Source organism: Oncorhynchus mykiss, chromosome 5 (assembly GCF_057628025.1).
Source record: "Oncorhynchus mykiss isolate SJ-2025 chromosome 5, ASM5762802v1, whole genome shotgun sequence".
NCBI lineage: Eukaryota > Metazoa > Chordata > Actinopteri > Salmoniformes > Salmonidae > Oncorhynchus > Oncorhynchus mykiss.
This window is the reverse complement of record NC_143026.1, coordinates 53,776,311-53,791,567: the sequence shown is the minus strand read 5'-3', so window position 1 is coordinate 53,791,567 and position 15,257 is coordinate 53,776,311. Positions and strand designations below refer to the sequence as shown.

Genomic DNA, 15,257 nt, shown 5'->3' with positions numbered 1-15,257 from the left:
ATGACAAATACAATGTTATTTTGATTTATAAATTAATGTCTTTGACATGCATGCGCGCACACACACAAACACAGTTAGTTGCCCTACCAATTGACAGTCAAATAATAAGGCCCATTACACTAAAACAAATGAACAAATATGGACAATTTGACTGGTCATATTTACCATACTATTCTTCAAGTCTCTAACCATTGATATATAGGGACTGAATTGTGCTCAAATTTTACACAATGCCAAACACAGTTAGGTTCACTCTATCAAATTGTATTCCCTGTCATCTGAAACAGCCCCTCTTCCTCTCATAGTAACTTAACTTTGACGTCACGTACAGAGGCGGATTTAGTGGTGCCGTTTAAACGTTTGATTGGATTGCCTGGCAACAGCTATGTGGCGCCGGTTAGGTTGATTCACGTTTATGAATTTCTTTTGTTGTGACAAAACGTTTAGCTAGCTGACGGGAAATTTTCGTAAATCGTATTATCCGCAAAGTTATATTTGTCTGTTTTTATAATTTGAGAGGATGAGTGGCGGAGTGTATGGAGGCGGTGAGTGTGATTTTGTGGTCAAAATTAAATGAATGAACTCGCCACGTTGTGCCGTAGTTAGCTACCAGTAACTAGCTAACAGTAGTAGGAGACAACTACATACAACTAGCTTGCTAGCTAGCTAACCTGTTAGTAGGTGATCTGCAGACTGGTGTTATCTTTAGCAAATAGCTAGCTTAATAGCTAGTTATCAATGACGGGCATAATCATTTATTTTCTCTCATGCACTTCTTACTTTGTGATTTACCGAACATAACTGCCAGCGTGCCTGCCAACAATGACTGAAAGATGCTACTAGCTAACTCGCTAGCTGCATGGCTAACAGCCCTTTGCAGATGAATTACACGTTAACGTTAGCTTGCTTTCTATTTTAGCTAGCTAGTTAGGCTATCTGCAAGTTCTACCAAAACAAGTTTAGATTGCATGCAGTGACTTTTTAAAACGTTCTCTAGCTGTCTTAGTAGAAATGTAACTAACGTTAGTTGCCAAGTGTGGTCAATTAAGCTAGCCTCTAGTCTTGACGTAGTAAACACATTGCTTACTGTTTTGTCATTTATTCACTTGTGCTTACTCTCTCTGCAGATGAGGTTGGAGCCCTGGTGTTTGACATAGGATCATACACAGTGAGAGCTGGCTATGCTGGAGAGGATTGTCCCAAGGTAAGTGTCCTAGTCTAGTGACCTGATTTAACTATGCATCTTCCTCTACATTTTAATTTAGAGAGTATATCAATGTCAGGAAATGAGGACTGTAACCCATGACAGTGAGCATGAATTAGGTTTAGGTAGTCAGTTTCTGTCGTACTTGCTTTTGGGCAATTCCATGGTAACAAAGTGCTGAGACTTGAAGAACAGTCCATACAAAGTTTGATAACAGAATGGTGTTACCAAACTTTGAAATGGTGTGTTACCAAAAACTTTTATGTTTTTGTAACATTTGATGTGGAAATTGTTAAAAGCAGTCCTTGTGCATTGTTTTAGGATTTAATATTGCAATAATTGTTTTTTTGTTTGCAAAATCTGAGTCTCAGAATCACTGTTCTGGAATTGCCCATTTGCCCAACTCCATTAATAGAAATAACACCTCTGTCATCAGTAGACATGAAGGTGCCACTATCTAGGGGTCTATTCATTAGTGCACACAGTAGCGAAACAGTTGGCAACGGTAAACCATAATCAACAAAAAGTTGTTTCTTATTGGGCAAGTTTAGGTTAGTCCCTCCTTGTTTTGGCCGTTTGCTTCCGTTTGGTTCCCAGTGAATACACTATATTGAACTATAGGATAGCCTAACATTACTTCTTAGTCCAAGGACCTTACATGTTCTATTAAGAAGTCTGTTGACCAATCCAAGTAACATAATTTTAAAAAAGTCCCCATCAAAATTAGTTTACGCTAGAGATATGTTTTTTTTTAATAGGCTGCGTCTCAATCCATCTGCCTGTGTCAGTCTTCTACATCTGCGGTGGAAGGCGGCCAGGCTACAGCAGTGTTTGTCAGAACATGAAACGTCCCGAAAATTGGTCTTCTCACGAAAATGTCTGTAGCGTCCAAGCGGTCTACAGCCTAATATATGACCACTATATGGAAAGATGAGAATCTCACGAACGCGTTGGTGTTCTCCGTGTTGCCTTATGACCCCCACATGTGTAATGTAATAGAACTGAGAGTCATGATCAAGGGCTAGGGCGAAGCTATAGTTGTTTCATTGTTGCTGATGCTGTTTGCCATAACAAATTACATTGTTCTGCAAACTAGCAAAAAGGTGTTCCACCTTTAGTTGGAGAAAATACAGTCATGTTTCACTGACAGTATTCTGGACAGTAGTGATAGAAACAATGGATTAAAATGCCATTCTCTCAGACCTGCCCCAAGTATTAGCCTACTTAGACAACCGAGTGCTCCTGCTCCATTCCTCTGAGTTGGCCCATGTTATATACATTTCTTTCTGCACATAGGCTGACTTCCCCACAGTGATCGGCGTGACCCTGGACAGAGAGGATGGCAGCACCCCAATGGAGACAGACGGTGGGGACAAGGGCAAGCAGGGCACCAACTACTTCATCGACACCAACCAGCTGAGGGTGGCCCGCGAGAACATGGAGGTCATGTCACCGCTCAAAAACGGCATGAGTGAGTCTCTCTTCCCCGACTTGATCGTAGGCAATGTGTAAGTTGTATAGACAGCATTCTGCTGTGATGAAATTAAAATCCTCAAAGTTGGTGGAGCAAATGCTGCTGGTCCTGTGAAGTGGCCCCTAGATAGTATGGTAGGGGGAATGCCAGGCTCAGTGATAACGTTCATCATGTATGACACTGCACAATGTTTTGGGAGAGGATCCTTATCTGGACTGCTCAGTTTGTCTGTGGTCAGTGTTTCCAGAGGCTTCCCCTGTGTATATGCTTTGCCACTATGTTGAAATGATCAGCATTCAACAGTGATTCGAGGTTTATGAAGATGATGGTCTTTGTTAGAAAAGAGAAATGATGGTTGTTCATTGGTCAGACTGAGAGCCATCATGGCGTAGGTGTTGGGTTTCTTTCTCACGAACTCTCCATGGTGCTGATTTGATGCCAGTAAATATAACAGGCTAGCCATCTCAAATGGGAAATAGGAAGTAAATGAAAACGAGGTGTTGTTTTTGTCCACCCCATTTGAAATATTTTTATGAGATTGCCATTTAGGACATTGCTTACATGGTCCTTCAAGCTGTCGATATGGAGGTAATGATGACCTGACTGACGTTAATCTGAATTCAGTACAGGGGAGTTGGACTATTTAGAGAAGTGTGACAGCAATCTTAATTGGCGCAGAGGAGCACTATGGCACCAGAGACCTCCTTAGAGTGCTGACCTGGATCATTATTCGCACACTTCGCTAAAATTAGCAAAGTTCATCAGTCTTCTTTTTTTTTCTCCAGTATCCGACCCAGCAACAGAGATGAGAGGTAGGCTAATAAAATTCAGTTGTGTGACGAGACGTATGCACTATGCATGCACACCTTAATTATTCAAAAGTACTGGGCCTTATTTGTAGCAGCAAATGACCTGTATGACTTGCCCAAAGAGATACAGTGCCTTCAGAAAGTATTCACATCCCTTGACTTATTTAACACTTTGTTGTGTTATAGCCTGAATTTAAAATTCCCCATATTGTCAAAGTGGAATTATGTTATGATAAATTTTTTTTATTAATGAAAAGCAGGAACATCTTGAGTCAATAAGTATTCAACCCCTTTGTTATGGCAAGCCTAAATAAGTTCAGGATTAGAAATGTACATTTTATATTTTAAAAAAGTCATAATAAGTTGCATGGCCTCACTCGGTGTGCAGTAATAGTATTTAACATGATTTTTGAATGACTACCACATAATTATCTGTAAGGTCCCTCAGTCAAACAGTGAATTTCAAACACCGATTCAACCACAAAGACCAGGGAGATTTTCCAATGCGTCACAAAGAAGGGCAGCTATTGTTAGAAGGGTATTTAAAAAAAAAATATATATATATATATATATATAAATACAAATTAAAGGCAGACATTGAATACCCATTTGAGCATGGTGAAGTCATTAATTACACTTTGGATGGTGTATCAATACACCCAGTCACTACAAAGATACAGATGTCCTTCCTAACTCAGTTGCCGGAGAAAAAGGAAGCCGCATTTAGGGATTTCTCCGTGAGGCTAATGGTGACTTTAAAACAGTTATCAGTTTAATGGCTGGGATAGGAGAAAACTGAGGATGAATCAACAACATTGTAGTTACTCCACAATACTAACCTAATTGACAGTTAAAGAAGGAAGCCTGTATAGAATAAAACATATTCCAAAACATTCATCTTCTTTGCAATAAGTCACTAAAGTAATACTGCAAAAAATGTGGCAAAGCTTTTTGTCCTGAATACAAAGTGTTATGTTTGGGGCAAATCCAATACAACACATTACTAAGTACCACTCTCCATATTTTCAAGCACAATGGTGGCTGCATCATGTTATGGGTATGCTTGTAAACGTTAAGGACTGAGGAGTTTTTCAGGATAAAAAAATGAATGTAATCCTAGAGGAAAATCTGATTGTCTGCTTTCCACCAGACACTGGGAGATGAATTCAGCAGTACAATAACCTAAAACACAAGACCAAATATACACTGGAGTTGCTTACCGATGAAGAAAGTGAATGTTCCTCAGTGGCCGAGTTACCGTTTTGATTTAAATCTACTTTAAATTCTTTGGCAAAGACCTGAAAATGGTTGTTTAGCAATGATCAACAACCAAGTTGACCGAGCTTGAAGAATTTTGAAAATAATAATGGGCAAATGTTGCACAATCCAGGTGTGGAAAGCTCTTCGAGTCTTACCCAGAAAAACTCCCAAGGTGTTTCTACAAATTATTTAGTGTAAATTAAATATTTCTATATTTCTATTTTCAATAAATTAGCTAATATTTGCTAAAAACATGTTAACTTTGTCATTATTGGGTATTGAGTGTAGATGGGTGAACAAAGTGACCGATGGTGGGGTTATGGTATGGGCAGGCATAAGCTACCGACAACGAACACATTTTATCAATGGTAATTTGAATGCACAGAGATACGGTGATGAGATCCTGAGTACCATGGCCATGCTATTCATCCGCTGCCATCACCTCATGTTTCAGAATGCTTATGCACTCCCCCATGTCGCAAGGATCTGTACACAATTCCTGGATGCTGAAATTGTCCCAGTTCTTCCATGGCCTGCATACTCACCAGACATGTCACTCATTGAGCATATTTGGGATGCTCTGGATCGACGTGTACGACTGCGTGTTCCAGTTCCTGACAATATCAAGCAAACTTTGCAATATCAACTATATGCAAAGGAGATGTGTCGCACTGCATGAAAATGGTGGTCACACCAGAAACAGACTTGTTTTCTGATCCACACCCCTAACTCTTTTTTGTTTTTTGTTTTAAGGTATCTGTGACCAAAACATGCAAATCTGTATTCCCAGTTGTGGAATACATAGATTAGAGTTGAATAGATTTCTTTCAGTTGACTGTGTTCCTTATGAACTGTAACTCAGTAAAATCTTAAATTGTTGCATGTTGCGTTTTATATATTTGTACTGTGTTCGTGATAGTAAACCCAGGAATTGAAACAAATTATTTCCCCATCGTTTCGTTCTGAACATAACTATTTTTTGTGTTGTTGTTCTGACCAGAAAAATAAAGTTCTGAACCGGTTCGTATCAAAAAAAGTATTGGTTTATAGTCATTCCTTTTTTTTCATACAATTATTATAATTTGTATAATTTTTGTTGTACTTTTAACCCCTTTTCTCCCAAATTCTGAGATATCCAAAATCACAAAAGTGATAAACTAATTGTGCACCGCCTCATGGGTCTCACAGTCACGGCCGGCTGTGACACAGCCTGGGATCAAACCCGGGTCTGTAGTAACGCCTCAAGCACTACGATGCAGTGCCTTAGACCGCTGCGCCTCTCGGGAGGCCCATATCGCTCCTCTGTTAGTTTTTAAAACTCAATCTTTTTTTTTGTTCATTTAGCTCGACATTAAATTACTTCACCAATCAGTGCAGATAGAGCAGCTTGTTATAGAGCAGGTAAACTATTTAATCTTTATAGGAAAGCCGTGAAGGGCAAATTGTCTTCTGCCATAAAAGCATGGTTTAATCATAATGAAAAACAAACGTACACACTGTGCACTGTGCTGCCAGTCACCATGGACAGACAAGTCTTTGAACTTCAGAGACTTGTCTTAACGTTGGACCAGAGCAAACTTTAGCTAGTTAGCTTGTGTGTGCAGAGCAGCACTAGAATTAAAAACACTTCTTACCTTTTTGTGGTTAATTAATCCAATGTGAAACGTGATAGCCCAACTAAAGTTATCATTAAAAGTTTATCCATTCTTCTACATCATCAGTAGGCTACTGCAACCTAGGCTTTGGAGGAAGAGGGGCAGGTACCCTACACCCACCGGCAAAGATTTCCAGCTGGCAGGCAGACACTGGAATATGTTTCTAAGTGACCGAGTAAGGACTTTTTCACAACGTTTTGTTGTGATTTTTGTGGGACTGGAATAAAATGCCCGGAACAAAAAAAAAGTTCACTTTCGTTCTGATTCTGTTGCTTGAATAATTTAGTTGTTTTCAGTTCTGTTCCCTGAACCAGTTCCAACGCCTGACTAAACCTGGCATCGTAGTCAAAATTCTGCTATCGTGACAACTCTTAACTGTGCAAGTAACGCACTAATTAGCAAGGAATATCAACAAATGTGCACACATGCTTTGATCTCAAAAGCGCACAACTGGGGATGATTGAAAGCCCTCTCCTGCCTGTCAATGCAATACAATCCTACTTGATGTGCTCTGCAGAAATTGGGAAAACAGCAATACATTGCATCCATAGAACAATGATCAAATTCTGATTGGAGTAATTGTTTGATATTGCGATTTGTGTGTTGTTTTTTTCATGTCCATTCAGACAACTCAAATATATATTCTTATTGTCCGACTATTTTTTTGTGTTAATGTCGAGCCCGGTCTATTATTATTTTTTATACAAGGAAAACTATCTTGGCCCACCCTGTTGTCTATAGATTTTCTTGTGCCAATTTTTCACTGGTTACCAGTGACATCCTCTTACTCATTCATTTGCATTTTTGTTTTCTTATCTGTGAAGTCGAGGACTGGGACAGCTTCCAGGCCATCCTAGACCACACCTACAAGATGCACTTCAAGTCGGAACCCAGCATGCATCCTGTACTCATGTCAGAAGCCTCGGTGAGTATGCCTTACCTTCAGTTTGGAATGAGCCTCATGTCATTTTTTTCACACCCCCCCGTAATAGTGCTTTGGTTTTGTGATAACCTCATTCAGTATGGAATGAGCCCCATGTAAGTTGAAATGACAGTGAACACCAACTGCCACTCGTGCCATCAATGTCCAAAGGGGCTCACCTGATTTTGAATCACAACAAACCACTATGGAATTACTATACTGTGATATAGTACTGTGATATATGGTATTAAGTATATATGGTGTCCTGCTGGTTTAGGCACCAAATTAAGAAAACACTCTGAAACAGAAGGTACTATCTATATTTGTTCAGTAAGAAACCCTAGTTCACGTTTTCAGTTGAAAAACGTTTTGCTATGGTGCCCTAATGAACACAGCACTGTTTTCCCTTCTTTCTCTCATCTCTGTGCAGTGGAACACACGAGCCAAGCGGGAGAAGCTAACCGAGCTAATGTTTGAGCATTACAACATTCCCGCCTTCTTCCTGTGTAAAACGGCAGTGCTGTCTTCGTATCCTTAAGCCATCCAGGCTTGCAGAGTAGATTGACATGAAATGGGGGTGTTGTTGGAAGGTTGAAGTGGTGGATTGGTGGTGTTACTGTAATAAAACACTAGTCAAATTCGATTAATCTGCTGTGTAATAATGACCCCCAACATCTCCTTAACAGTTTTGTTTTTCTATTCCTTTTATTTAACCTTTATTTATCCAGGTTTGTCTCATTGAGAACTTCTCTCATCCAAAGTAGATTTGTATTTTGCCATTAGCTATTGCTCATGTGACTTTGACACAAGGGTTTGGGCTAAAATACATTTTGATCTCTGTGGAAATGTGCCTTTTCCTTAACTCTGAGTGCCTGAGCTTTGCCAATGGACGATCCACAGGGTTGGTGTTAGACAGCGGAGCCACACACACAACAGCCATTCCAGTGCATGACGGTTACGTGCTTCAGCAAGGTAAATTGTCACTTCTTCGACCACCCTCTCTTCCTATTTTGGTTTGTGGTTTTTACTTTTCATGGGCCATGTCCACACATTTGTCTAATAAAGGAATGATAAACTCTTACCCTTATGAGTTAGTTGCAATAACAATCTTTTTGGACACACTTGACCAGAAATGTCATCCATCCACATTGAAGCCATTGTGTCTCATGATGTGGGTATAAATGAATTAATATAGATACAGATTTGGTTTTGAATACCAAGCTTGTGGAAACCCCAAAAATCTATTAACTGGGTAACACTTCTGTCCCTCCCTACAACAAATTGAACCCCCATAGAAAGTATGGTAGCAGTAAGATTAAGTAAAGAGACGCAGGAAAGAGGTTTGACATTGTATCCACCTCCAAATCATCCCCTTACAGTAAAGATATATATATATTTTTTTTTTATTAGGTTATAGCAACCATCTTGGCAAAGAATCAAGGGCTAGGCTTTCTGCAGTGAGGCCATTTGAGTCAGAGCTGCATTGAAATTCAAGACTGAGGAGAATGGCACAAGGAGTCCAGGCTGGCATATTAATTAGGGGATTGTGTTACCCAGAAATCAATGAAGCCTTTTTAGTTGATATAATATGAGGGAATGTTCATTCGGAAAAGGAGTATTAGGTTAGGGTCGTTAGAGGACAAACATGAGGACACGATGCCTCCGTTCACAATGGTGCTAAGTCATTCAGTTTTCTTGGCCTGTGTATATGTCATAGATGTTATAAGCCATCCTAGCTGGTGTATACACTGAGTGTACAATGACTCCAATGCTTCCCACAGTTGTAAAGTTCTCTGGGTGTCCTTTGGGTGGTGGACCGTTCTTGATACACACACACAGGATAATGTTGAGCGTGAAAACCCCAGCAAAAAGCATACATTCACTTAAATCAGTGTAGATTAAGAGGTGACCGCCAATATAGGATCATAGTTTTCACTTGGCCAGTCTGTCATGGATAGAGCAGGTGTTCATAATGTTTTGTGCACTGAGTGTATGTTCCAATGATAGGAAAATAAAATGATAGATGATACAGCATTTATTTTGTCTAAATATGTGTTTTGGACATGACGACAAACGAAAATGATGCTGTCTTCAATATCCTTTCCCCAAAACAATCAGTGACACCTTTTTGATATTTTGTTTCAGGCATTGTCAAGTCTCCCCTTGCTGGGGATTTTATGAGCATGCAATGTAGAGAGCTATTTCAAGAGTTAAATGTTGAAATAGTCCCTCCTTACATGATTGCCTCAAAGGTGAGACCTGCTAAAGTAAGTCAAAACTACTCATTTCAGAGATTCCACATCTCACTTTTTTTTGGTGCTATTCCTCAAGTTACGGTGGTGGGGTGGTGTAAGTACTTAGATATTTAAAAAATATCTTTACATATTCATGTTGTCTCATGGATTTCCCTTCATCCGCTCGACGTTTCATTAGTCACTTGGGTCTGTTTGGGTATCTGCATGATTAGGAACCCGACTTCACAGGAATCCCATTCATCCTTCATATTTTGATTTCTCATACCACAAAATGTGACAGTCTTCATTCTCCTGTGATTGTCTTCACCCGTCACACTCTGAGATGCGATTTCTCTGAATCTATCAGGAATTCCTGATATTCCTGACATCAAGACTTGGTAGCCTTTTATCCCTGGCTCTGTATTATTACACTCTCTTACGCCTGGTCCCAGATCTGTTTGTGCTGTCTCGCCAATTCCTATGGTCATTTCCATAAACAGCACAAACAGATCTGGGACCAGGGTACTTCTCTTTCATTGAGATGGCACACTGCTAATCTTAGCGTTTCTCATTGTAGGATGCAGTACGTGAAGGAGCCCCAGCAAGCTGGAAGAAGAAGGAGAAACTACCCCAAGTCACCCGTTCCTGGCACAACTACATGTGTAATGTAAGTAGTTATGTGTGCTATCATAAACAGAAAGTCATAAACAGTCCTAGGTGTCACCGAATCATATGGATCATAGACGTGATATAAACCTGTCTTCATCATTTACATTTTCTTTAGTGAATTTTCATTACTGCTACAGGGCTCGTGAGTTAACACTTGTCCTCTTGTTGGAGAAGAATATAGATTTACTTTGTCTGTATGGACAAGAAGGGGTGGGGGAAATCACAGTAGGCCTATCAAACAATTACTCCAATCAGAACTGGATCAGAGGCCAACATTGGAATAATATTCAAATCACATTTTCATGTACATAAACAATAAAACCTAGCTACATGTCAAAGTGTAGGGGATTTATTATTACAGTGCCTTTGGAAAATATTCTCAACCCTTTGACTTTTTCCAAAATGTTTTGTTACAATGTAGGATTAAAATGGATTTAAAAGGCAAAAAAATAAAATACCAATGAAAAAACGCTTACATAAGTATTCAACCCCCTGAGTCAACGTGTTAAAATCACCTTTGGCAGCGATTACAGCTGTGAGTCTTTCTGGGTAAGTCTCAAAGAACTTTGAACACCTGGATTGTACAATATTTACACATTATTCTTAAAAAAAAAATGTTTCAAGCTCTGTCATGTTGGTTGTTGATCATTGCTAGACAGCCATTTTCAATTCTTGTCATAGATTTTCACGCTGATTTAGGTCAAAACTGTAACTAGGCCACTCAGGAACACTCAATGTCGTCTTTGGTAAGCAACCCCAGTGTATATTTGGCTCTGTGATTAAGTTTATTTTGTTAGCTAATCCAAGTGTATCATTTTAAAAGGCTAATTGATCATTAGAAAACCCTTTTGCAGTTATATTAGCACAGCTGAAAACTGTTGTTCTGATTAAAGAAGCAAAAAAATGGCCTTTAGAGTAGTTGAGTATCTGGAGCATAAGCGTTTGTTGGTTCGATCACAGGCTCAAAATGGCCAGAAACAAAGAACTTTCTTCTGAAACTCGTCAGTCTTATTCTTGTTCTGAGACATGAAGGCTATTCCATGTGAGAAATTGCCAAGAAACTGAAAATCTCGTACAGGCCACTCCAGGATGCTGGCCTTCTAGGCAGAGTTGCAAAGAAAAATGCATATCTCAGACTGGCCAATAAAAGAAAAGATGGGCAAAAGAACAGACACTGGACAGAGGGACTCTGCCTAGAAGGCCAGCATCCCGGAGGCGACTCTTCACTATTGACGTTGAGACTGGTATTTTGCGGGTACTATTTAATGAAGCTACCAGTTGAGGACTCGTGAGGCGTCTGTTTCTCAAACTAGACACTAATGTACAGGTGGACCTCTTGCTCAGTGCACCGGGGCCTCCCACCCCCTTTCTATTCTGGTTAGAGCCAGATTGCGCTGTTCTGTAATGGGAGTAGTACACAGTGTTGTACGAGATCTTCAGTTTCTTGGCAATTTCTGGCATGGAATAGCCTTCATTTCTCAAAACAAGAATAGACTGACGAGTTTCAGAAGAAAGTTATTAGTTTCTGGCCATTTTGACCCAGCTACAATAGTCATTTACAACATCAATTTGATGTTATTTTAATGGGCAAAAAATGTGCTTTCCTTTCAAAAACAAGGATATTTCTATGTGACCCCAAACTTTTGAACGGTAGTGTATATATTTTTCTATTACCCATCTACCAACCAATAGGTGCCCTTTGCAAGGCATTACAAAACCTCCCTGGTTTTTGTGGTTGAATCTGTGTTTGAAATGCACTGCTCTACTGGGGGACCCTACAGATAATTGTATGTGTGGGTTACAAAGATGAGGTAGTCATTCAAAAATCATGTTTAACACTATTGTACAGAGTACATCCTTGCCACTTATTATCTTACTTCTTAAGCAAAAAAAATGTACTACTGAACTTATTTAGGCTTGCCATAAGAGGTTGAATAGTTATTGACTCAAGACATTTCAGCTTTTCAATTTTGTATTAATTTTCTAAAGTAAATAATCTAAAACATAATGTCAAAGTGGAATTATGTTATTGTGTTTAGGTCAGTGACATAAAATCTCAATTGAATCCTTTTTAAATTCATGCTGTAACACAACAAAATGTGGAATAAGTCACAGGGGTGTGAATACTTTCTGAAGGCCCTGTAAGTGCGTATGGCCTACAGGCTCATGTCTAAACTGATGCCGACACGAGCGAGGCGCCAGAAAATGTAGCCAAACTTTAATGAGACTTTCTAATTACATAAATATACGCTCAATGCCAGTCATTTTTTGACAAACATAATGAAGGATAATTAACATTAACATCTAAAGGCTTGTTTCTGTCGATGTACTCGAGGCACGGTTCATTTAGATAAAATAGTGCCTGTTTGCACATCACCCACCTTGAGTCTGTGCGTAGGTGGTCAGCATTTGGAAACTATTTAACCATAAATGTTATTGTTTAAAACCTGAACGTTTTATGTCATTTTATAAATCGTGTCTCACCTTGTTTTAAAGTAACCTAGCCTAACCAAAAATACGACCATGAAAATTATTTAAAACACTTTGTCATTGAAACCATCATTTCTCTTATGTTCTATTCATTTGCAAATCAACTCTATTCATTTTCAAATCAACAATCAGTCAAAGGCCATAATCCGAGTCATATTGCCCATGCTCTTTGATGCATCTTTAGATCGCCCCTCTTAATTTATAACGGATCTTTTTTGGGGGGGTGGGATAAGTGAATTGAGCTTTTGGACAAGTAAAAAAATCTGTCCTACAAGTGGCTAAAAAAGTTAATGTCAAGCCCTGCTGCTTGAGTATTTGATGTTTTTTGCCCTGTCTCCAGACTGTGATCCAGGACTTCCAGGCCTCCGTGCTGCAGGTCTCAGACTCGCCGTACGATGAACAGTGAGTCCACCATAATCTACTTCATTCAAACATTTCACAATAACCACCGCAGAATAGTTCCGTCCCTTAAAGGGTTATTTCTCATTGTTTTGAAATGTATTCCTCTCTCCCACAGAGTTGCAGCCCAGATGCCCACAGTTCACTACGAGCTGCCCAATGGATACAACTGTGACTTTGGGGCAGAGAGGCTGAAGATTCCAGAGGGCCTTTTCGACCCTTCCAATGCTAAGGTAAGAATCGCTGATTGTCAAAAAGCCTTAATCATCCTATGTGACCGGACCTGTCTGAAATGTGGTGTTCAGAATGTTCAGTGTTCTAACCGTCTGTTCCGGTTCTCCTCCACAGGGTCTGTCTGGCAACACCATGTTGGGAGTCGGCCACGTGGTGACCACCAGTGTGGGAATGTGTGACATTGATATTCGGCCGGTAGGTGCCTACATTCAAGACCTATGTATTTTGAGAGTGACACTTGGTATGTTTATGTTATTCAGAATGACATGTTGAGGCCAGTTGACCTTTTTCCCCCACTTGAATGAAGAGGTTCTACAGAACTTACTTTTGATCTTTGTCCCAGGGTCTTTATGGTAGTGTGGTGGTCACCGGCGGCAACACACTCATCTCTGGCTTCACGGACCGTCTCACCAGAGAACTCTCTCAGAAGACCCCCCCTGTGAGTGCTACACTAAACTATTTCTCAATTACTTACTTCATCCATTTGTGGTACTCTTAAGGTTAGTAATCATGGTGCCCGTCTTCTCTCCTCTGTTCAGAGCATGAGGCTGAAGTTGATAGCCAACAACACAACGGTGGAGCGCAGGTTCAGTGCCTGGATAGGAGGCTCAATCCTGGCATCACTAGTGAGTTCACTTCCATATACTTTTACTGTATTGCAACGCTTCTGGTCACTAGCTCACTATGATTTGTGTGTTTGCCTGATTTAAAAAAATATATATATATATATTATAACATTATATTACTTTGACCTAATAAGTGTCATGTTTTCTTTTACCCTAGGGAACTTTCCAGCAAATGTGGATCTCGAAACAAGAGTACGAGGAGGGCGGTAAGCAGTGTGTGGACAGAAAGTGCCCTTGATTGACCGCCAACGATGTTCTGCTGCCTCCAGAACTCCCAACAACGTGTCTAGTTTAACATTTTAATGTGGACTCCGGAACACCCAAGGACGGTTGCTGTTTTTGACGATAAAAAAAAAAAAAAAAAAACGGATAAGTCTTGTCTTTTTTATAATTTTATGTAGAAAACATTGACTATAACAAACCGTGTCACATTGCTAGGCAGGGGGAGGCTAAGTTCCTTTTTGATTCCACATAATTTTCAGTATATTTAATAAGAGGACTGATATTTTGATATCAATCCTCTTGACAGGTATGAAACACTTGGGCAGTGTTAGTGGATATGCATTATCTAATGTGGTGTCAGGTGAATGTCATTTGTCTTTAAACCTTTCCATTTTGGGGTAGTGAATTAGCTTCTCTAATGATGCCATGATGCTGGACAAGACAATTATTCCCTGCAAATGAAATGTGTATTTAATTTCACTCATGTTTATATTTGATTGGCTATTTGCTGTCTTGAAAATAAAAGGAATATTTGTTAAGTGATTTTCTTGAATTCTGTTTTGACACTTGCAACTAATTTGACGCACTTGTGTACATTCACTTTATTTACATTTTTCAGCAGAACAGATGCATAATTTTACAACTTCTCATCTGCTTAAATTATTTCACAGGTTGTGGTTAGTCACCACACAATCCCCAACTAAAATGCAAATGAATGGCAACAAAAAATAATGCGATGTCATTTAATGAGGAAAATAATTTGATTTGAAGCCGCTTTGGAGCCAAGGAGCTGAGAATGTTTCATTGACTCTGCAAAGAAAGAGATTCTAGTATGGGTGAGTACAGTATGTCATATGCAGTAGTTCAGAGCAGAGTACAAAGTTTTTCTGAATGAACTAATTAAATGGTTGAAGGATAATATCTTAGTCTTGACTGAGCAGCAGCCTAAGCAACAGTAGGACTAACCTGTAAAGTACACATTCATGTAAGTTCAGAGGCTCTCTATGGACAAAGACTTGAGGTCTTTGTCAACTTTCTTGAAACCCTGGTTGGTAGGAA

At 39.5% G+C, this 15,257-nt stretch overlaps 1 protein-coding gene across 2 annotated transcripts; it reads left to right on the top strand.

Annotated features, from left to right (window-relative positions):
- The first annotated feature begins 301 nt into the window (after positions 1-301).
- actl6a (actin-like 6A) lies at positions 302-14,737 on the top strand. 2 transcript variants are annotated; one of them, XM_021603290.3, is made up of 14 exons: positions 302-545; positions 1,128-1,204; positions 2,501-2,675; positions 7,227-7,327; positions 7,755-7,852; positions 8,202-8,296; positions 9,470-9,591; positions 10,136-10,225; positions 13,058-13,119; positions 13,235-13,349; positions 13,465-13,545; positions 13,694-13,789; positions 13,890-13,976; positions 14,134-14,737. In XM_021603290.3, exons 1-14 carry the CDS (start codon positions 521-523, stop codon positions 14,212-14,214), a joined length of 1,305 nt encoding a protein of 434 aa, XP_021458965.1. In that variant the 5' UTR covers positions 302-520; the 3' UTR covers positions 14,215-14,737. The 2 variants fall into 2 exon arrangements, with proteins under 2 accessions (XP_021458965.1, XP_021458966.1); XM_021603291.3 differs by having other exon boundaries at positions 324-545; positions 9,470-9,576.
- Positions 14,738-15,257: the final 520 nt, after the last annotated feature.

What these genes read in the sequence shown, in the direction of transcription:
- actl6a (XM_021603290.3), top strand. Translation starts at nt 521, where the DNA reads ATGAGTGGCGGAGTGTATGGAGGCG. An exon ending in AAAACGGCAGTGCTGTCTTC is followed by an intron (nt 7,853 to 8,201) that starts GTATCCTTAAGC and finishes TGAGTGCCTGAG; the next exon opens with CTTTGCCAATGGACGATCCA. An exon ending in TCGACCCTTCCAATGCTAAG is followed by an intron (nt 13,350 to 13,464) that starts GTAAGAATCGCT and finishes TCTCCTCCACAG; the next exon opens with GGTCTGTCTGGCAACACCAT.